At 41.6% G+C, this 23,823-nt stretch overlaps 1 protein-coding gene across 2 annotated transcripts in view; it reads right to left on the bottom strand.

Moving 5' to 3' along the window:
* The window catches only part of CERKL (CERK like autophagy regulator), a 111,795-nt gene that overhangs the window by 15,400 nt on the left and 72,572 nt on the right, over nt 1–23,823 (bottom strand). The window contains exons 4-6 of one of the 2 annotated variants that reach the window (XM_090045303.1): nt 17,812–17,875; nt 9,059–9,201; nt 2,898–2,972 (exon numbers count right to left, since the gene is read on the bottom strand). In XM_090045303.1, coding sequence (XP_089901429.1) covers nt 2,898–2,972; nt 9,059–9,201; nt 17,812–17,875 — 282 coding nt within the window. The remainder of the gene's footprint in view (nt 1–2,897; nt 2,973–9,058; nt 9,202–17,811; nt 17,876–23,823) is intronic. The other variant, XM_090045304.1, reaches the window with a different exon arrangement.

Raw genomic sequence — 23,823 nt, 5'->3', positions numbered from 1 at the left:
CTGTGACTGCCACTGTCTGAGTGGGGGGAGCAGCGGGAGAAGCCCCTAAGGCTGCCCTGCCCAGCCCCATTCCCTGCCTGGCACCTGCCTCCCTGCACTTAAAAAAGCCCTGCAATCACTGGCTGCAGCAGTGGGGATCAGGGCCTCTGAGGGCTCATGGCAGAGCCCCCCCACGCAGCAGGGGGCAGCAGGGATTGCTAACCCCTCAGCACCCATGTGGCAGCTGCCCCATGGCATGGGTGCAGCGTGGCTTGGCAGGGCATTGAGTGCTGTCTGGTAGCTGCCCCATGGGGTAGCTGCTGCACAGGTATCAGGCAGGGAGTGGAGCAATCCCCACTGCCCCACGCTGCACAGGGGGTCTCTGCCGGGAGCCCCCAGAGTCTCTAATCACCACTGCTGCAGCCAGTGAGTGAGGGCTTTAAAAAAAAAAAAAGTGTCAGGAGATTGGGGCTGGGATGGGCATCCAGGAGGGCTTCTCAAGTGGGTCCTCTGGTTGTTCCCATCTCTGTCTTGGTAAGAGGGGCTGCAGAAGTCCCGATGGCTGCCCTGCCTCTACTACTGCCTCTTTCCAATTCATAAAAAACACATGCTAGCATGCAATGAACCAAAGCCACAAAAAAAATATGCAAGTATCCAATAACATTGCTCGTCTCTCCCATGTCCCTGGCTATGACCATAGGCATAGGGGCACACAGGATCACAACGTATCTGTTTAACACCCTCCTGCATCCCCGATCTCACGGTGGGACTGAACATTCCTGCTCTTCCTTTAACTGTGTCTGAGTTCCCTTTTGGCTTTGCTCCTGTTTCAAATACAACCTTATTTACAACTGCCCCAGAGTCCCAAGGACTCTCTCTGTTCAGTCTCTAGCACAGAGGTTAATTTTCTTTGCTCCTGGCTGTCATACCTGTGATAGAAGGTTACCTTACTTAACCCAAGCAGACCACAGCCTGTACCCTTGTCCAAACCACGGGCCTCAGTCACACACTGAGATCATGCTGTGACCCTGTCTTCCTCAAAGTTGCTGCTCCTGCCACCAGCACACCTGTACCTCTGTACCCTACTCTGTCTGATCTGGACAAACAACTGTCCCCTCAGTCAGCAGTGCCACGAACCAATCTCTTGCATAAAAGATTCTGACACAGACATAGTTACTTAGCTTCAACCCTAGTTGGAACTACCATACAGTTTCACTTTACAAACACGTCTCCACCCATAGTTCCACAGCTTTACCCTACTACAAGTCTTGGCTGACCCCTCTACAGAGGTTCACTCTCTATCAACATACTGCCTGATCAGTTAAGTTACTGCCCTCGAGTCCCAGTCCCCAGGTGTTGGACCTGGTCCCAGTCCCAGATTCGCAGGGTATCCATCCCAGTGGAGTTGTCAACTGGATTTATAACCCAGGTACCTTGTTCCAGCTGGACTCAAACCCTCAGACTGACAATGACCTCTCCATTCAATAATAGGCAAATTTTACTGATCTATAGTAATAGCAGATAAGACTAATGCAGGCAAGGGAAACAAAATAACCTCTATGTTGACAAGTCCTAGAAGTGTCACAGAGGGAAGGTACATCTCACCGGCATGCAAGTTTCACCCTGAGATTCTTGCTTGACTGTCAATAGCCTGGAGATTGAAGGACAAGCCCCCCACACCAGTGGTGATATGACCTCTGTCCATGGTGGTCTCGAGTTCACTTCTTGGGGACCTTGAAATCCCTCCTTTTGTATTCTTTCTCCCCTCTGATGACTTCATCTCTGGATAGCATTGCTTGGTCTCCCTGTGGTCGTCACACTTCATGTTCTGTTCTGTCAGCATATTTCTTTGTTCCAACAAACTCATCACATGCACACATCTTAATTTGGTTATTTACTGGGCCTCTTAATTTGGGCTGTTCACCAAAACTGGAAATCCCAAGGGCTCTGCAATTGGGCACTATGACCTGGTACCAATGCTGCAGAGTCCCTTATCTTTGTTTGGGTACACTGTTCATGTTTGGTACTGTCTTCAATTTCCCAGCTTGGGTCTGCTGGCTTCAGATACAGCGGGCCTTGAAGGAAACTTTGTCACAAACAGGTTTTTAGAATTCAATTACACCTTGCCATTCCCCTGGACCATTGTTCTAAAGCAAACCTCTACAATCACTGGCCCAATCTTAGTTCACCTGAGAAAGTGCACTTAGGTCAGGCATGGTCACCCTGGGGCTGCACGTTCCCCATCTTCTCACACCTCCCAAACCCTAACTGGGCTATTCTTAAGCTCTCCAACCCCTCCACCTCCAGGTGAATCCCCACCCCCCTCCCCCAACAATCTGCCAGCTCCCTTCCAATCCAGCCAACCCCCCCCACAGCTCACCAAATCTACACCCCCGCAGACCCGTTAGCCTGCCTGCCTCATTCCCCACCCTGAGTTTCTTAGATCACATTCCTGGTGCATGTCCTGGCACCAGTGAATGTATGCACACGTGGGACCCAATCTACACCCACACAACTTAAAAGAAAGCTGTGTGATCACAGACCAAGTCTCAGGAATGTCTCCATGTGCCCACAGGTACTCGTTTGGAAGATGAGGGTCTAATATTAAAATCCTCCACAGGCAATTAACACTATATGCTTTTATTTTTTTAAACTATTATTAGGAAGTAAACTAAAAAGTTTTGTAACGCTACAACTGAACCTTACGTGCACATACAAAAACAAAAATTAAGGTAACAAGGAAGAAAGCCCTATTAAGATGCATAATGAATTAGAACATCCCAAGGAAAATCACTGTCACAGTGAATTAGTCAATGATGTCATATCCAGCACAGTGAAACGCAGAGTTATTTTTAAACAACTGACTTATTTTTACAAGAAATTATTTGAAATCTGACCCTACATTTCCAAATATTTACCCATTATAACATGCAGTGTTGCAGTTACTGTGTGCTTGACTCCATGAAGAGTATATGCCAAAACATTAGTGGAACCTGTAAACAAAATTTACAAATAAGAATGGTACTAAATGGTAGTTTGGATAAAGTAAAATAAAACAAATGAAGCTTGACTCAACATAAGACTTATAAGATGAAAATTTTCAATTAGATTTCTTTACATAAAGTTCCCTCTTGCACTAATCCAGTCTGTTTTAGGTTTGATATGACAAGCAATATTGAAATGATAAACCACGAACTGTACATTATCAATACTTTTTGAAATCTGAGGAAATAACAATACTCTTCTCAAATCTATTATTAATGAATGTATCTTATAGCACCATTATAATGTACTGTTTGATAACTAACTACTCTACTGAAGCACTGTAATGGCAAGAATTAACTAATGGTACATATTTTCAAGATTCTTCAAAGTTAGAGAAAACTCTGTAGTAAACTCTGGGTTGTGCATAACACTTGTCTGGAGAGAACTGTATTATGGTCAAAGATAACTACTATTTCCTGTCAAATCTATGTTATAATTCTCAGAAGCCTCAGAGAAAGAGGGCTACTCAGAGTATTGTAACTGCAACACATAAGGCATTATTGCCAAAAGTAACAAAAGTTGGAAAGGCTGGACTCGACTGCTTCAAATTAAGCAGAGAGCAGAGCACATCCCCTTTACAATCCTCACATTGTGCTGCAAGGAGACTAAGGCTGACCTTGAACAGTCTGGATTAGCCAATCAGGGCTGCCCTGTGAACTGCTGCTATTTATCTCCAGGCAGACTGAGAAAGTCTGCAAAGCATGCCGAGATGTGTGCAACAGCCTCCCTGACTGTGCCGTGTTAGCACTGCAAGTTCTCTGCTCCTCAGGTGTTGAGGCTTAAAACCACAGTGTCCCCAGGGTAGTCAGTAGGTGAACTTTTCACCTACTGCTGGAGTTGATCTACTTAGAGAGAGTTCTGCCCTACAACAGCTGAGGTGGCAGGAAGACTGTTGCAACACCTGCGTGAGGTAATGTGTGGTGATTGGTGTAGAGTGTGAGAGAACTGACAGGTGTCAGTCTATATATAAAGTGATGGCACCTGAACAGAGGCATGGATCAATGTGTAGGTGAGGAGCATTTGGTGAGGGAACAAACAATTGATTGACTGTACTGTTGGTGTGGCTGTCCAGTGCATGCTGACGCAAGGAAGGGTCACAAGACCTACTGAGTGAGTGACTGATCATTGTGTGTGCCAGAGTGGGTGCAGCAGACCCAAGGCGGTCAATCCCCTCTGCTTGTGTATGTATGTGTGGAGATGAAGGCCTGAGAGACCAATATCCTTGGAGGATATTGTGGAGATAGTGGATTGATATGAGTGGTGCAGCTGAGTGCATATGAGAGTTGAGTGAGAGCCAGGAATTGCTCTCTGGCATCCTCTAGGGAACTCCGTGTGTGTGTGTGTATATACATATGATACACACACACAGAGAACATAGCACTGTTGTTGATTGTTATAAATCTTAGTTCAATAATTAATTAATTACCCCTCATATTGTGTGTTGTGCATTTTTATTTATTAATCAATTAGCATGGCGTTAGGTGGGGCCAGGCCACAGGCCAATGCCTAGAGGGAGCAGCCCGCCCACTTCCTTAAAAAGGCAATTCAAGTGGGAATTGACAACTCCTATTTGCATAATTGAGTTTGTCCTCAACACAGGGGCTCAGCATTTAATACCAATTCAGGGGTCTCTGGGTAAGATTTTCTAACAGAAAAATATTCTGGGGAATTCTCCCAGTTCATTTTGAACATGTATATGGAGCCTTAACCTGTATTGTTATCTACCCAGCTGAGTGTGGAAGATTAAATTTCTCCTCTGATAAATGCGAATAAGACATAGGTGTTGGTCAGATAGCATATCAATTGGTACAACTAAACTATCTAGGACTGAAAATGTAAGAATGGAGTTTTTTTTGGTGACATGATGGTTTTGTTAAAATCCTATTTGAATTACAAAACTAAACTGCCTTTGCAACCCTAATTACTGTTTATGTGAGTGCTTGTGTGAATCCCAACTCCATAAATACATAAACATGGGAATCAATAAACTGAGTACCAATAGCTTATTATAGGGGATTTAAAAACAGGAGAGGAAACGCACAAACACACCACAATTTCAATTATTAGGAATTATTCAAAATCAGTTTGCTTTGTACTGATTAGTAATGGGGAAGTTTTTCAACTGAAAAGTTCTCTCTATGTCAATAGGAATCAAGCTATTAAAGACAACGTGATCGTAGCTTTCTATAGGGAAATCCATGTTTAAAAGACTGAAATTAGCATTTTGAAACTGTTAAGAATGTCTGATTTAAACAGAAGTAACTTGTCAATACAGGCAGATGAGAAATAACGAGCAGTGCGGGCTGAACTGAAGTCAGTAACAATCTTCACCCATATTCCAATGAGAATTTGATCAGGTCCCTGCTGAAGGGAATAAATCCTATATTCTCTAGTACACAGGCTGGAAGCTGAGTATGTGACCATTTTCACTTGTAGACAAAGCAAAAAATATTGTTTATGTTTTAGACAAGGAGACAAAATATATTTTGAAATACCTAAGAGAGATAAACCAGTTGTGCTTAGAAAAAGCCTTGTCTGGAAGTTCCACAAAGAACAGAACTAAAACAAATCAATCTATATGCTAGATCACATTTCTTCTATGCAATATATGTGTTTACTATTTAGCATGTATATGACAATAGTACTGAGCAGAGGGTTAGAGTCTTATAACTCCAGATACTATAAAAATATAAAGTGTGCCACAAAAAAGCTTTCAATTCAACAAAAACAGGTGCAAACACTTACAAACTATGTTAAAAATACAACATTTTGTAGCTGATTCCCCCCCCCCCCCCACCTTTTGGTCAGGGGTACCAATATTAGACCTGGGATCTTATTTACCAGTGACAGGATAGTGCCTCTGTACTCTGTCAGACTACTAAATAAATTAATAGCTGTGCTATGGCTATTTCATATATGAGAGAAAGGGGGAAAATAGACTCTGTAAACTCACATACAACACAGTGAAAATTTTTATTTGGACCAGAAATTCAGCTACCACTCAAGACAATAAAACCATTTTGTTTATAAAGGTCTGAATATTGACATTTCTTAACATACTGATTACAAAATATACTTTAACAACAACAAAAGGGTTTTTTATATTAGAATATAAAATTCTACTTGTAATGTTGACCTAGTTTCTGCCTATGTAACTTCTACCCTCTCAAAATATGCTAGCACATATTTCAAGAGTAAGGATAAAAGTATCAGCAGTTCATATAAAGCATGACTGATGAAGGTACCAAGCAGAAATGGTGAAAAAAATTGTCCTTGGAAGTACAAGCACTTCTGCAGAACAATTAACTTAATTAACCAGACAAAATGAATATTCATAAGGCTGTTAATGTCTCCCGCATCCAAACAGATAAATGTGATGTAATGACTTCCTAGTCAAGCATATCTAAAATTCTGATGAAAACTGTACCAGCACTTTGGTTCGTTGCCTGAAATATCATAGAAATTAGCAGTCCCTTGGTAATATTTTATTTTCAAATTAATTGGAAATCATTAATTCATTTAAATGATCTATGTAGGATTCTATGTAGTTCACAATAAGCAATGTATAGATTGTCTCTTGTTTTATAAGAACTGGATAGCTTTTTTATTTTTATGTCCTTTCAGTTTTTCCCCCCCTCTTTATCTGAATCCCTCTGTACAGTTCCTTAGCAGTAGTTCCCATAGCAACAAACACTATTGCTAATGGCCAGCAGTACAACTGCAGGCTTCCCCACATGCGATCCATTTGATTTTGACCATAATATAGCAGCTTGAGCTGCTGGCTCAGTGGACTATTTTAGTAAAAACACACTCCCTCTGGATTCTCTCTCTCTCCAGAAGGCAAAGTACTCCAAAAGCAGTTCTCCCTTATCGAGTGTGTTGAAACTTTAAAACTGCTGCTCATCATTCTAAATCTTTGACTGTAAAGGCCAAAAATAGACTTTAATTTTTGTAGATCATACACTATGAAACACATTATATTCTTAATAGTCAACTCAACTAGAAAACCACTGCACTTTTGTACCATGTATTTCTAAAAATATTACTTAATGGCACAAACAACCTCCTCTACATGTATTTTCTAATACTTTTGTTCCGGATAAACTGAGTATTGCATAGTACAGAACTATATTAAAGAAAGCCTTAAAATGTCTGTTAGAAGGTATTCATCATACCATTACCTTTTTAAATCATTTTCACTACCCTGTAGTTAAAGGTTTCCAATCTTTCCATGTTGTAAGATACAATACTTTCATAATCTCAAAAGAATGGGTAGTAAGAAGAACAGTGACCTAAACCTGTCCTGACTGCATGGAATAAAGCATTGGAGGGGTTCCATCTCATAACGCCACCAACACATTCACAGCAACTAAAATGACAAGTGAAGGTCAGATTGCTGGCCTAAAATGTATTTGCCTCATGTGTCTGAGATTATTCTCTTGCTTCTCTCCAATCCTTCCCTAGGTTCTTTTGTACCTGCAAACAAATTTTGTATAATCCAGCATTTTTCATCCAATTACTGCTTATTTTAAATGTTTTTTGAAAATATTTTTGCTGCTATTTGCAATCTACAAAGCAAACGCAAGTAAAGCACTTTAATACTGCTTGCAAAGGGCTACAATAATTTATTTTAAAAGGACAGAAATATGGATAGTTGAAATAAAACAAAATTCATGCATTTACTTCAACATGTTATAAGCAAATGAAAAAAACAAAAAAAACAACAAAGACAGATCCAGTTTTTCCTTACTAGCTACAAAAGAATGCAAAACTGCATCAAAAACGCTATCAAGAACCACACTGAGGAAAGAAATCCACATGAAAATGCTTCAGCCACCTCCGTAATATCATCCCTCTCTCTGAACCCGGTACAAGTCTCTAGTCCTTGTTCGGCCTACAATTTGAAGGAAGAATAGGCAGAAACAAAAAAAAAAGTCAGGCGAAGGAAAGGAGCAGATGGGACAAGAACAGTAAAAATCCAAAATGCATCTCTCCAATCCTGCTTAAATAATAGGGAAAAGTCCATTCAGTTTCACATTTTTTCTATGTAGCTTGCTGCAGAGGTTCCAAGGACTGCTTCATTTGAGGAGTCTCTGGAAAAATTAAATGAACTGTCTGTTGCCAAGCCTGCTGGTGGCAAGAGAAGTGAGGGGACACCAGGGCCTTGGATAAATGGGATAGATCTGAAGATCTGCCTAGTCCCAAGGCATCGCAGCATGACTCACTAAGGGAATCATTTACCCCTTGGGAAGGGCAAAAACCATGGTGAGGGGTCCTAATCCCTAAGGGAAATTAGTCTGGTACGGGCTGGTGACTGGCAGGACTTACCTACAGATGCAGGATCCTACAAGACAGAGCAGCATTCACATCCACAGCCCCGTTTTAAACATACTTACTCCCTAAGTGTCGGTGCGCATGCAGGGAGTGACATGATAAAATCCTGCCTGGAATCTTAGAGCTGGCCGGCAAAAGAGCAGAGCGGAGGCAGACCCAAGAGCCCCGCAGTTCCTTTGGACCCGTGATCCCGGAGGAGGGGAAGAATCCATCCAGAACTGCAGATGAAGAATCTGGAGGGGTTCTCAGCCCCAGAGGGCTCATGCAAAGAAGACCAAGGTGACAGTGGGACCCAACATGCTGACTGGAGCGCATAAAAGGCGGCATGCGAGTCAGGTACCCATCTCAGCATAGAACTGAGAGCTGCTGGGGTTCATTTATTTCATTTACTTTTGTTTGCCAGACTACTGAACCTATACAGAGTCGCAACTGATGTCACCTACTGCGTTAGCTTAAGCAGGTACACCAGGTATGGGAACAAAACCCATTTTGAGGATGGTGTATGGGATATCAGGTTTGTCCCTTCCAGAGATCCCCTCCTCAGAGAAGGACTTCCTTTTGTCATAATTATAAGTCAGTCTAAATCAATAACATAGAGGTATTATTCAACAGGAAACTTTGGTTGCTAAAACTCTAAAACATACCAAAGACATTTAAGATAGGTAGTCAATTTAAGTGAATCAATATATTTTGCTCTCACCTGCTGGTATTATACCAAGAGGAACTGGTGCTCTGACAGGTGTAAGGATGTAATCTGTCTCTTTCCCAGCATCTATCTGAGCTTTTAGTAGTAGACCATGGGCTACTTCACTGATGGATCCATCTCCACCAACACAAACTACCCTATAAACAGAGAATAGATTCAATGGTGTAAGATAAAATTTTTGTCTTGTACTATAGTTCACCAAAAATGAAACAAGACAATTGCCATGTTGTGATTATTTTGAAAACTACAATTCAAATGCCTAAAAATCACTCTGTCCTTAGAAAAAAATATATGCAGATCTTTCACACGTCCATTTTTAAAAACTGGTTTGGAATACATGTAAGTTTTGTAACTGCACACACACACACACAAAAATCAACCTGTGTATAGTTGATAATAAAAAATGATTTCCTATATTCAATACTTAGTTCTATATCAATCAGATATGATAACAGATTAGTAAGCACAAAATCTGACTTGCAATGGCCATAAAAATATACTGTAATACAAAGTGATTTTCAATAATCCTACTAACCTAATCCAAAACCGTAATATAACAGAACATTAAAAAGCTGAAAACTCAGAAGTCATTAAAATTAAGTACGAATAAGAAAACGTAATATGCTATAATTACTAAAAGTTATGCAAATGTTGTAATTGTTATAAGGCACTGATTTCTACTTTTTGATACAATTATTACAGTTCAAAGCTACCAGCACTCTGATCATCAGGGATTCTAGTTTTATATTTGCTACCGAAAACCACACGATCTGCGTTTTTCCACAATCAACTGAATGCATGCATGCATACATGGTGTCACATTTCCATGGAGCCTTTTGCCATCTCAGAGGCCTAACTATTCTTAGGCCAAAATTATACAAATAGAGTTACTCAAAGGTGGGCAAAAGCATGAATATAAACAACTTGAACAGCACAAATGAACAGCTGCCCCCAAGAAGGGCAACATTATGTCAACTGGTACCACAGTAAATTTTTCCAGGTCAGGTAAGCTCAGTTCATGGAACTCTCCTGAGAAGTAAGAACTGTGGACGTCAATGTCCTCAGGCTGAATGGGCACAGAAATGAAGTCTAACACTTCCTCGAAGAGTGCTCTAACCATCAGACTGCTATGAAAAAGGCAGAAACTACCAACTCCCCACATTCATGTTTTTGAGCAAAAGTTATCATGTGATTTCATATGTGCTCCAAGGACACACAATGGGGACCTGGTAGTGTTCAAGTGTTTTCCCAGGATCACACTGATCACAGCTAAGTGTAGGAAGAACTTTTGAATCCACATGCTCAAAGTGGGTTGCTTCCGAGCAGGCACAAATCAAAAGTGTAGGGAACTCTGTAGTCTAAAAGTGGGGGCACCAAATAAACCTGGCCACCTAATGTATTTTTTGGCCACTGGATAGAGCCAATATGAATCATTCTTTGAAACTCATATACCTAAAATTAATGTAAGTCACATAAATCTCATTAAAGCACTTACAGAGCCAATCTGCATCTGGCTCTAAAACTATATCCACAATATGGATATTGCTGAGATTTAGAAACGTAACGCTTAATGGGAGTAACTTTGCCAGAAGTTCAAATTCTGCCTTTACATATTAATACAGACCGACTCCAATTACGTCAATTGTCACCTTGATGTACGCCGAAATGTTGTAGTACAAGTTCAAAAGTAAAAGACTTAATTACAAAAACAGAAAGAGAGAGATAGTAGCATAAAAATAACTATAGTTGTGTGCTGCCGTCCTAAAAACATCAGTTTTTACAGTTGCATCAACTATTCTAAAATCTCAACACAGATGTAAATAATTCTTATTTCTGCTCTTGTATGTATTTCTTTGGACTTCTGAGTAAAAACAATTATTGCATGTACATAAATATCTAACAACTCTAAGCTATGAATTAAGTATCCAAGACAGTTTAAATAGGTGTGAAGTACTGTAGCCAGGAGACTAATCTGATAGTACATGTGCTTACGATGAAGGATAAAGTCCTCATCATTTTCTTAGACTAAGCCATAAACATGCTTCACTGTTTATTACTAGACAATATAATGGGGTTTCCCCAAAATATTTTGGACAAAACTAAAAACCAACTAATCTACACTTTATGCAGACACTTGAGGGATATTCCAGGATATAAAACCCTACTACCAGCAATCCTTTGCATGAAGGTACTTAATCATTGTTTCTGGAGTAGGTAATTAAATTCCCACCTGCTGTGGCTATATAGGAGAATGCTTTTGTCAGTAAAAGCACTGCTGTGGCTAGTATCTTCTCTGTTCCTTAAACAGCTATTAAGCAGTTTTACAAAACAAAGCATATGAATGTTGATGGCAGTTTCTCCAAGATAAACATATTTGGATAATAAAAATGAGTTTTCCAACAAACTGACAATCTTATGAAACAAACCAGACAATCTTATGAGGATGCTTAAGATTGAAAATAAAAGTTATATTTACTTTAGAAACATTACTGAAATCTGGGCTTGTTCTGTATTTGTTCTATTGTATTCTTAAAACTATATCCAGTAATTCAGCTAGATTTACAATGTTAAGTTATAAAAAAGAAAATGCATGTTGCATATTTTAAAATGGATTTTTCTACTTCTTTGATATTCCCCTTCTCTCATAATTTTTCTTAATTCTTTCTCCATTGCTGAACTCATACCACTGGTTTAAAAAATGTTCTGAATAAAAGTGCCCACATCAAAACAATTAAGGTGCTTGTAACAGCGTGGGGTCCCAGGAGTGGCTGTGATCTCCCCTAGCACTCCCTACTGTGCCAAGTCAATTTTAAAGCATCCTCACAATCTCGCCCACCACGTCTTTGATGTTCTGTAGTTACATAGTGAGGCTGCCCTTCGTTCCCTTGGCTATGGTTCTGCTGGTTCCCCCTGCGGCTCAGTTCTATAATGGGGTTCTGGGCACCCCAGCCTTATGGGCTACGCATGGCTCCAACCACTCCTGTACCACGCCCCAAGCCTTGCAGATGTACTGGACGTTGTTTGGTCGATTTCACTCTCTGCACCCCATGGGCGCTTCTGGCTTGCCTTGCAACTGTATTCTCTGGCACTCGTCAATCTCTGCCCCTGCTCTGGGGCTTCTCGCGCCGCCTGCTCTGAGGCCTTGGGGCTCAGGTGACCGTAGCCATGCCTGGCCCCCCCAAATCTCCTCCTCGGGTCTTAAACCTCCTATAGGGCTCAGGCAGCCTCAGCCTTACCCCCCAATCCTCTGCTCCCCTTCTCAGGGCTGGGGTCAGTGCACCCCTGAATGTTGTGCCCTCTCTGGCACTGGGGTCCCCACACTATGCTATTAGGGGCTACCGTGGAGCCCCTATGAGGCCTCCTCCAACCCCTAATAGCCTCACCCAGTCCTCCGGTGTAACAACAACAAAAACAATAACACAAGCACCTGGGCTATAACACAAAGCTAAACCTCGTTCTCCAAACCACACCTCACCTCTCACCCGTGTAACTAGCGGCTTATACATCCAGCTTTCCAAGTAGCAGACACCTTAGTGCTATATCAAAAAACTTTTAAACGTACTTCAGACCTAATTGTTAGTGAAAACCCTGGGGTGCATGGCCAAAACTTTTTTGGTTCTTCAATATCAACGTCTGACGGATTATGTTCCATTCACCACGGTCCTAATCTTCAGTAGACAGTCATGGTTATCTATCAATGAGGGACTTCAATATGGGAACACTTTAAATGAGTTTCATCCTAGCATAAGATGCAAGAAATTGAGGTGTGTTTTTATGATTAATCTTTGGTCCTTTATAACATCCCCACTGTTTCCTGACAGACATTCAAGGATGGCAAACTATCCCCATGACTTCAGAGGGCAGTGACAAAGACAAGTACCTAGAAGTTCACAAAGGGATGAAACAAAATAAGGAAGAGGTTGTTTGTTTGTTTTTGCTTTTTCTTCTTAAATATACATTATCAAAAGATACTTTGTTTTGGCCAGTGGCACTATCTTTTGGTCTTGTGGGCAGAATACATGGCATCAGGCCAGTCTGTGGGCCAGATTGGGATGTGCATCAGAACGGAGCCAGTACTGCCTTTGCCTGGCCCTGCTTTGGCCTCATGCCCTGATTGGCCCCGGTCAGCTCTGCGCTGCCCCATTCCAGACTGTCCAGATTGGCCCCACTAAGCTCTGCTAGGACTAGCAGTATCACAAGCGCATTAACTTCATACTTGCTACTCCATGGGGTCTGCCACTGCTGTGAGGAGGAGTATACTCTAGCAGCCTGGATAAACACTCACATTTAAGTTAGTAGAGAAGAAGGGGGATACTTGGGATTGGTTGAACTGAAAGCAACCATGGCATTGCCAATTTTCTAAAAATCAGAGAAGCAAACAAACAATGTTGAAATGTGTCCGACATCCTAGACAGATCATTTGTCCTACCATACCAGCTATTTTAGTGACAAAAACCAAATGTCCACAAGTTCCAGCTATTTGTTACACTTAGAAAAAGTGACCAATCTACCACAGAAAGGGTGGGTCCGGAAAGGAGGAGCTGCTGTTTCAAATGGCAATTTCTTTGATCTGGGAACCTTTTCCACAACAAATTTAATACAAGGACAGATCTATCCAACCCTCAGTATCATGCAGCAGCCTGCTTACTGCCCATTCTCCAAGGAAGAGGGAGAGAGGGAAAACGGCTGTTCTGCAGGGAGCGTTAAAGAGTCAACCTGCAGGCACCTCTATCAGTCATTGTCACTGATCACTAATGGTGAGAGGGCTGCAGTGGTGGTAAAGGCTGACCGAGACATCTCCAATGTCAGGTCAGCCTTTGCCATCCTGTGTGGCCTTCAGGCAGTTCTGTCACTTGTCATCGTAGCACTACAAAAATAACATGTCCAGAGCCACCAAAAATGTATTTAGTTCCCAGTTCATTACAGTTAATGTTTAAAATGTAAAGAACCATAAGCTTCTTATGCTGATTTATCTTCTGAACCTAGGCAAGATCTGAGAATGTGTCTTGGTACAGAGACAGTTATTCAGTTCAAGCTATCCTATCGAAATAAAAACCTCTCTCACATTTTCTAAAGCCGTTTTTCCCTTGTTACCCCCATCCATCTGGCACAGGCTTACAGTTTCTATCTCACTTGAAGAAAAAGCTAGGATAATAGTTGATAGAAACATGGCAGGTCAACAGAAACACCTCCCTAATGGCTCTATCCCTTGGCTTTCTCTTTTCCAGTTTGAGATTTTTTGGAGCCAAAAGAAAAAGGTTACCCTATAACAGCTCTTTACTGATGCATTATTTCTGGTGCTTCATTAAGAAACATTCACCTCTTAACTCCATTCTTCAGAGCAGTTGTAACTGCTACTAAAAAGGTTAGTAAAAAGAAAATAAAAAACAAGTTACAGAGAAGAAATTAACATGCAAGAGAGCAATTGGTTTTCATTCCTTAGTGAAAATATCTGAAGATCATCATACTAAAAGACTGCTTGTGCTGGCCAAAAAGCATAATTTCTTATTCATAGAATATGCTGTTTTTGTGAATTTGGTTTTGGTACAAGTCAGACTGAAACATTTCAAATTTCCAATTAAACGGAAATTATGTAGAAATTTAATTTTGAATACACAAGAACAAGGTATTTCCAAAACTGAAAAGCTGATCTGACCCTGAAACTAACAGAAGCGTTGACCTGAACATCAGTTTAAATAAAAGGCTGCAGGACTCCCAGGATCTGTGGCCCTATAGACGAGCCCTACAACACAAACAGATACTAGACTACAAGGATCGGAATTAAAGCCTTCAGGGATCAGAACCTCAGCTCTAGAGCAGAAAATGCCAACAGGCCTCCCTGCAGCCATGGCTCCCAAGTGTCCATCCTTGGAACTGGGCCTCTCAGGGCTTTTAGACTTCTGGATCTCTGGCAGAGAGCTTACAAGTTGTAGCCTGGCCATAGAACCAGATACCTTAGGAATGCATCTTCCCCAGACCTCAGTCAATCTGCTCCAGAGCTGCTGTGGCTCTAGTTAAGCTGACGCAGGATTGGGGAACTCTATGTTTCCAGAATTGCTACCATTAGGGCAGAACCACCATTTGAACTGTCCTCTGCTCAGGATCCTGTGCTTTCAGGGTCTACATATCCGATATATACCTGCCAACCAGTCTGCCCCAGGGCTGGATCTAGAGCTTCAAATGCTCCCCTGACAAACTTGGGCAGGTATATCCCAAAACCATGGATCCTGGAAGCGCTGGTTCCTGTCTATGGAGCAATGCACTGGGAGTTCTGTCAGAATCCTGCTTGGATTTGACTAAAATTAATGCATGATACCCAAGACGGTTCAAATGAAATAATTTAAGTTTAACGAACTGGCTTGCAGATTTGGACATAATTTGGGGAGAAAACTGAAGGATCAGTTCTTATGAACAGAAAAATGAAAAGGGAAAAAATCCAAAACCTGCTAACTCCACTCTTCAGAGCAGTTGTAACTGCTATTAAAATAGTTTAATATAGAAAAAAACAGAAGCACATTTAATACATGGAGTTCATCCATGGCTAATGACAGCACTAGAGGACTAGATCATGACTCTAAGGAACTTCAAAGAGAACATTAAAAAGGTACCTGAGACCCCCTCTACATAATTGTGAAATTAACTTAGACTGGCTACATGTGCAAATTAACTAGCATACCTTTAACCAGGTACGCAACCAGCTACGAAGTTAAAGATGAAAAATATGTAACAACTTTATCACTGGTTTTTATCTAGCTTTAATTAGAACAGGTAGCATAACTATGCCCTTGTGGCTTGAAGCCCCATCATCTGACAGAGCTCCCAGCAGTGCACCATGCACTGCTGCAGCTGGGAGTCCCACAGCTGATGAGACTCTCAGCCATGGCAGTACCCAGTGCCTGTTGCTGGGAACAACAGACAACAATGAATCTGGCAGCAAGAAAAGTGATGACTTAGTAAGGTAGCACAGAATCCCCAGAGATTTCTGTTCTGGTGCCCTGCTTGCTTGCCCCTCGTTACACTGCTGTTTTCTCATCTCTTCAGGGGTGCTTATAATATTATTTTTGGGAGGACAGAGGATACAGAAGCTGAGCTGGAAAGATGCTTTTTTTATATTTCTCATTTCAATAAGTTTCAATCTGACTACCAAGAAGAAGGAACTGTTTATGTAGTAAGCTTAAAAACAACTTAAATCCTCCTTTCCCAAAGACAAATCCAGCTACAAGGGTTTCAGTCAATCACATTGGAGAAAATAATCTGGAGGAAGCAAAATTCCCCAAAATGGGATATTCTTGTCTTGAAGTGCCAGTGTCATTTTTGACCTGTAGAACTTCACCATAGTTTCCACGATTATTTCTTCTGTTTCCCCCTGGGAATTGCCTTCAGCAAAGCCAAGGCTGCTCCTAAAATTCTGATAAAGAGCGAAGCAAAAGACAATTCTTAGATGTAGAGTACCATGAACTCTTGGAAGACAACACAGTGCACTGTTCCCCCCCAACCCTCCCAGCACTGTTTACTTTGCTTTTTGTGGTAGGTGAAATAATGACAAAGGTAGTAGTCAATAGACAACTGCCACAGCAGCCTCTCTGTACATCCCAGCTGCAGAAAGAATCAATTTAGAATGGCAGCTAAGCTATGGGTTCAAGAGTAAAGAGCTCAGATCTGAGAGGCTACCTGGCTCTGCAAGAGAGAAAAGACTTCTTCATCAAGTCACAAAAATGTCACAATATAAAAAAATTTTAGTTGATTTTAGAGATCTTAATCTATTTTTGGTTTAACTTACCAGACAACCCTTCATTTAGAAACAAAATCTCACAAAGGATTCAAAACTGACCAAGTAAAGTCTCCTTTCTGTACAATAAGCTGCCTTCCTAACCTCCACTACAGGATGCCTCAGTCATAAATCGTAGGAGACCTTCTCTGTGAATTAGGCAAGTAAATGTACCCAAAGACAACAATATATATCCTTTCTTTGCAGTCAGTTAATTACAATAGTTTTCATTCTCCAACTTTTAGAACTATGACTGAGATTTACCGAGTATTACTTAAAACTTGTGTGGATTCACTCAAAATAAGAATCTAGAAAAATAAAAAATCCACTCACAACTGTTAAATTAGCTTCAGACTTCCATGTCCTGTAACATCACTTTGTTCATAGAAAACCTAATCTTGTTCCCTTTCCTACTGCATTGTTGACAAGATTAGGCACAGTTTTGAACTAATCAGGGCACATTTCCATGCTTTGCTTTACTTGTTTTGAATCAGTTCTTTAAAAATTTTAAAAGAAAATAAAATGTTCAGCCTATTTTAAATATAGTCTTTTTAAGGGAAAGTATTATACTTCACATTAGGAACTACTGGTATGGAAAGAGTTTAAAGTATAGCATTTGTGTAATTTTTCAAAATATAGGAGGTTGACTTTTGAGAGAAAACTAAGAAGTCTTACAGTTATTTTCTAGGACTGAGTAATAAAATTATCAATGAATGCATGTTCAACAAACCTAAAGTTTCTCAGATAAGTTTTGAAGAGAAAAGAAAACTCAGTCATGCTGTACATGCCAAGTACTGATACAAAGTTTACTGAACTATATACCTAAAAATAGAGTTATAAATTAAATCTAAAATTCTACCAACAGGAATTCTCTATATTAACCAAAAGTCATAGGAATAACATCACTTGATTATACATATATCACTATATACTATCTATATCTGTATCTGTATCTATATCTATATAATACCAAACTTACCCATCAAATGCCTGGAGTTCACATTCTTTAAGTACTGAGAGAGCATGTCCTTTGTATTCAGTTACTATGGAAGATATTTCAAGTATTACAATACTAAAAAATTGAAAAATAAATCACTCAACAACTTAACATACATTATTTAGGCATGAACATATAATAAGAGTATAAATGAAAATTTATTCTTGATGGTTTATTTTCTGATCATTAAATATATTAAATAGCTTGAATGTTTCACAGCTTTATGAATGCAACAGTCAAATATCTACTCAATTACAGTAATTTGTTACTGTACTGTATTCCATACACAGTCATTTTTTAATTTAAAGTTGTTGCTTTTAAATTCGTAAGACAAACATTATTTGTTTAAAGATAAAAAATACAGGTTTCCATGCTGGCAAATTCTCAACAAAATTTAAGCCTATCTTCATTTAGACATAAATAATTTGAATACCAATCGCATTCATTTGGCTTTGTATAGAATATGCAAAATGCTCACTAAAAATATGAACAGTTAAATATGGAAATGTGAAATAAAGCCAAATACCAGCAATAATAGCATAGAACATAGGGAGGAGGGTGGCATGAGTATACACCAGAGTCTGTAGCCTCTGGAGGAAATGAATCTGTCACTCTACATTGCTGTCTTTGTGGTTGTTCATGCCCTATGTAGTAGTGTAAATGCCAGTGAAGACAGGATAAACTGGCATACTACAGATGGCACAAAGCATCATAACCACATTTAGCATTTTCTAGGGCAGCTTTGCCAGAAGAGACAGCCCAGCTGCATCCACCCATCAAAGATTTCTGCTGACTGACATGACACTTGCAGATGGATTTTTTGTGTAAGAATGTGCATCATTATATGCAAAATTACATTAATCTTTCATGCTTGTCTGTCCTGGGTGCTAGTATGGTTCAAGCCTTTTCTACAATGTTTCGAGATATTGTTAAAATTATTAGTCTTGGTGTCTAAAATAATCATTCCGTATCCAGCAGTATTATCTATCCCCACATTATCATGTACTACTTTTATATACCACCCAGATGCTGCTGACAAGAATGAGAAGCTTTAAACCAAAGTATATTTAATGCTTATGTTCAACATTAATACATTTTGAAAAAAAGAGTTTTCATATTAAACAATTACAGTAATAGAACACACATCTGCAAAAACCTACAATTTAGTATTCTTAATGAATTTATACAGTATCGCGCTTATATGAACTACAAACTATGTTAGCATATCTTGGGAAAGTTTGAAGCTATCATGAAATCAGAGTTACTGCATTTATAATTCTGGTATCTGCAGAAGCATATATCATGTTGTAACTAAAAAAGTGTAGTTCTACATGGTATATAGCAGTTCTGTCCAAACATACCCAAACTAGCACTTTATGCACTAGCTTCTGAACCAGAAGTAGTTTAACCATGTTCACCTGGCAGGCTGCTTGGGCCAATAGCTTCTGCTGAGAAAAAGAGCTAACTCACTTGGGAATGTAACCACACACATGCAGCTACACCATTCCCGTGCAGAACTAGCTCAGCTCTCTGCATGGTACTGTATGATACTGGGTGAATATATTTAGCAATTTCTAAAATTCTTCACAAAATTGGCTTCATGTAGAAGTTTTCAGGCAAGGGAAAGCCTTTAATATTAGTGTATTATTGTATTCAGTTCTTTGTCCTTATACCCTTATAGCAACTAATAGAAATGTTTGTAAATATATTGCTTTTCATGCAAAGATGTTAAAAAAAAAAGAAAAAGAGCATAACGTAAGAACTACCATTTATTGGGTTAGACCATAGATCCATCTTGCCTAGTATCCTGTATCACACAGTGGCAAAGAGTAGGTGCTGAAAGGGATCCACTGAAAGGCTATACCAGGGTTTTTACCATGGTTCCTCTAGCACTCACAGCCTCCAGCATTTAAGGTCTAGGATAATGGTTCCCAATGAGTGGTACGCAGACAATCTGTCAGTGGTACGCAGCAGCAGGTGGGGGCGGGGTGCTCAGAGAATTCATGCCCAGTGCAGGCACCCAGTGGGGCCGGCTCCAGCCTCACGCACACTGGGCACAGGAGGAAAACCCTATGTGCAGCACAGGAGAGAAGCCACAGGCAGCTTTTCTTAGGAGGGCGGGAAAGGCAGCTGGCTCCAGTGCAAAGGGTTTCCCTCCCATGCCTGGTAAGTGTGAGGAGCTCTGGCAATAGAGACTGCCCAGTGGAGGATGAGACTCTCATTGCAATGTGCAGTGCTGGCTGAAGCCGTGCCCCACTGGGTGCCCTGAGCACTCCTGCCTGCTGCTGTGCCATCGGGGAAATCTGGGGGGTTCCCATACCCCCCCACCCTCCCTCACAAACCCCACACACCCACATCCTTCCCCCACAACCCCCCACATATATACAACCCCCCAGCATACCCTATGCTCCCTCCCACACACAGCCACATCCCCTCACAAATCCCCCACACACCTTCACCATACACACCCACCCACACATACCCCAACACCCCATCTGGTGGTATTTAAGGTTGTATAGTTTTAAATTGGTGGTGCACATCAGTCTGATTTTGGGAACCACTGGTCTAGGAAGTTCTGATTCAGAAGCTGTACCTTTAATTTCCATGCCCGATAGCTACTGATGCCCCTTTCCTCCAAGAATTTGTCCAATATCTTTTTAAATCTGGTTAAACTGTCAAATGTTGATCATTAGTATAATATATATCCGAAGTGCAGGCTGACTCATGGGCACATCCAAAAAAGTGCACATGTGCAGTTTGAGGTGCCACAAACTACACACACTGCACATGCAGGCATTTGCCACACTACTAATTTGCAGCGCAGCAGCTTTTTTTGACCTGGTGTCAACAACAAAAGAATGCACCAGAAAAACGCAGGGTGGCACATGTGGCAGCAGTATGATCCACCTAAAATCAGAGGCTGGGTGGCTATAGTTATGCTCCAGCTGCCAGCCAAGCTCCACACACCCAGACTGCCACAGCTGTTAAGGCTGCTGGGACCAAGCCAGGGGCTGGCCCCCATCTCCCCTACCCCATCCAGGGCAACTTGCCACCCACCAAAGTGCACATGCAGGGATGTTATCCCCAGGGAAGTGCACGGTTCCATTTGTAGGGACACGCCCTATGTGTTCATATCTGGCCTGGACTTTGGAGCATTCTGGAACAAGTAAGCTAACTATGAAAGTTTCTCTTGCTTCTTAGACAGCTGCCCAAGAGCATGTGAGCCAAAGTTCAGACAGTCAATGTCATATCCCATGCCTTCCATCTCATGTATAGTGTCAAAGATGCATCCACAGGCCAATTTTGTTTGGAGCTTCAGTATGGACATCAGGATTTACTTCCAAATTGTTTAATCTTTCTACACTGTCTGGTGGGTCTAAGGTTCCCAAAATATCTATAAAAGAACTCAGATATGACAATTAAGGATAGATCAGTCAAATGGGAAACTACACATTGGGGAACAACTGGCTTGGCTCCAGTACTGCAGAGAAGGACCTGGGAGTTAACAGTAGACTGCATGCTGAATCTGAGTCAACAGTATGATACCATTGCAAAAAAAGTCAACAAAATATCAGGACAGTATGGCCACTAGCAAACCATGAGAAGCAATTCCTCTACTCTATTTAGCACTGGTGAGGGCTTGCCTGGAGTTCTGAGTCCAGTTTGGGGCACTTCACTTCAAGATATGAACAGAGCCCTGGGGCAAGTGGGGAAGTGGCTTACCTGAAGGTTAGGCAAGCAGGAGGAGGCAACAGGGAAGGCCTTCTCTTTCTTCCTGCATAAGCAGGGCAACCAACTAGTTACCTCAGGTGTCTGTATATGAATGCACAGAGCCTAGGAAACAAGCAGGAGGAATGGGAAGTGCACAGTCACGGAACTATGACATAATTGGAATAACAGAGTTGGTGGGATAGCTCATATGACTGGAGCACTATCATGGATGGGTATAAACTGTTCAGGAAGGGCAGGAAGGGGATAAGAGGAAGAGGAGTTGCTTTTTATGTAAAAGAGCTATATGATTACTCAGAGCTCCAGTATGAAACTTGAGATCGGCCTTTTGAAAGTCTTTGAGTTAGGGTCAGAGAGAAGAGCAACAAGGGTGATGTTGTGGTTGGTGTCTGCTATAGACCACCAGACCAGGAGAATGAGAAGATGAGGCTTTCTTCAAACAGCTAATGTAAGTGTCTCAATCATAAGCCCTGGTTCTCATGGGGGACTTCAGTCACCCTGACATCTGCTGGGAGAGCAATACAGCAATGCATAGGCAATCCAGGAAGTTTTTGGAGACTGCAAGTGTTGGAGAAGCTAACTAGGGGCCATGCTACTTGACCCTGCACTTGACCCTCTTCCCTGCTCACAAACAGGGAAGATTTGGAAGAAAATGTAGTAGTGAATAACAACTTGGGCAGCAGCATCCATGAAATGATTGAGTTCTGAACTCTCAGGAAATGAAGGAAGGGGAGCAGTAGAGTATGGACCCTGGACTTCAGAAAAGCAGACTTTGACTCCCTCAGGGAATTGATTGGCAGGATCTCAGGAGAAGCCAGTCTGAGGAGAGGAGTCCTGAAGAACTGGCTGTACTTTAAAGAAACCTTAGTGAAGATGGAGGAATGAACCATCCAGATGTGCAGGAAGACTAGCAAGTACAGGAGAAGCCCAGCTTGGCTTAATCATGGAACTCTTCAGTGAGATAAAACACAAAAAGGAAGCTTACAAGAAGTTGAAACTGGGACAAAACTAGGGAGGAATATAAAAGCATTGCTTGGGCATGCAAGGATGAAATCAGGAAGGCCAAAGCATAACTGGAGTTGTAGATAGCAAGAGATATGAAGGGTAACAAGAAGGGTTTCTACGAGTATGTCACCACCAAGAGGAAGATCAGGGAAAGTGTGGATCCATTATTAAATGGGGGAGGCAACCTAGTGACAGATGATTTGGAAAAGGCTGAAGTACTCAATGCCTTTTTCACCTCAGTCTTCACAGGCAAGGTCAGCTCCCAGACTCCTGCACCTAGCAGCAGTTTGTGGAGGACATGAGCAGCCAACTGTGGCAAAAGAACAAGATAGGGACTATTTTAAAAAGTTAGACATGTACAAGCCCATGGATCCTGACAGGATGCACTCAAGGGTACTGAGGGAGTTGGCCAATGTGACTGAAGAACCAATGACCATCATCTTTGAAAACTCATGGTGGTCAGGAGAGGTCCCAGATGACTGGAAAAGTCCCTTGCGGTGCGCCACTGGCCCTTTGACCCTCCCAGTCCTGGCCCCAGCATTGACCAGTTGAGGGATTTCAAGTCAGACTTCTGAGTCTATAGCTCAACTCTCTCTTCAGGGTCCACCTTCTGGACCCTACGAGGGTGTAACACACCCAGTTGTGAAAGCTGGGGTTATTAAGGCACTCCAACCTGCCCTTCACCTGGTGGTAACTGGCCTGGTATTTCCTGGAGGATACTGCGCAACTGGGAGCCCCATTAGGCAACCCACTCCCAGCAGGGTGCAGTTTTAGGTCATGCCCAGTACCAGAAGCTCCTGCCCTTACCTCCAAGGGTGTTGCCTGGCTGCAAGGTTGTATGCAGTGTTAGCTGCTGGCAGGCCAGCAGCTAACTGCTCTGTTTATATAGGCAGCCAGATATCTAACATTGCTGGCTGCTTGGCTGAGCTCTTTAAGTGGCAGGCACCAACAGTGCCACACTGACCAGCCTGACTGCCTTCTATGATGAGATGACTGACTCTGTGGAAGCAGGAAGAGCAATGGACATGCTATACCTTGACTTTAGCAAGGTTTTGGATATGGTCTCCCACAACAGTGGAAGAGAAGGGCCATCACCAAGGAGGAATACATGAGTGTAGGAGGGCCATTAGGAAGGCCAAGGTGGGGATGGAGCTCAGGCTAGCAACCAAGATTAAGGACAACAAAAAGTCCTTCTTCAAATACGTTGGGAGTAAGAAGAGAGCACCGGGTAATGTAGGGCCCCCTGTTAGACTCAAATGG

The sequence above is a fragment of the Crocodylus siamensis genome, chromosome 4, assembly GCF_052110815.1.
Source record: "Crocodylus siamensis isolate JL-2025a chromosome 4, ASM5211081v1, whole genome shotgun sequence".
NCBI classification, from domain to species: Eukaryota; Metazoa; Chordata; order Crocodylia; family Crocodylidae; genus Crocodylus; species Crocodylus siamensis.
This window is presented reverse-complemented; position numbering and strand designations above follow the sequence as displayed.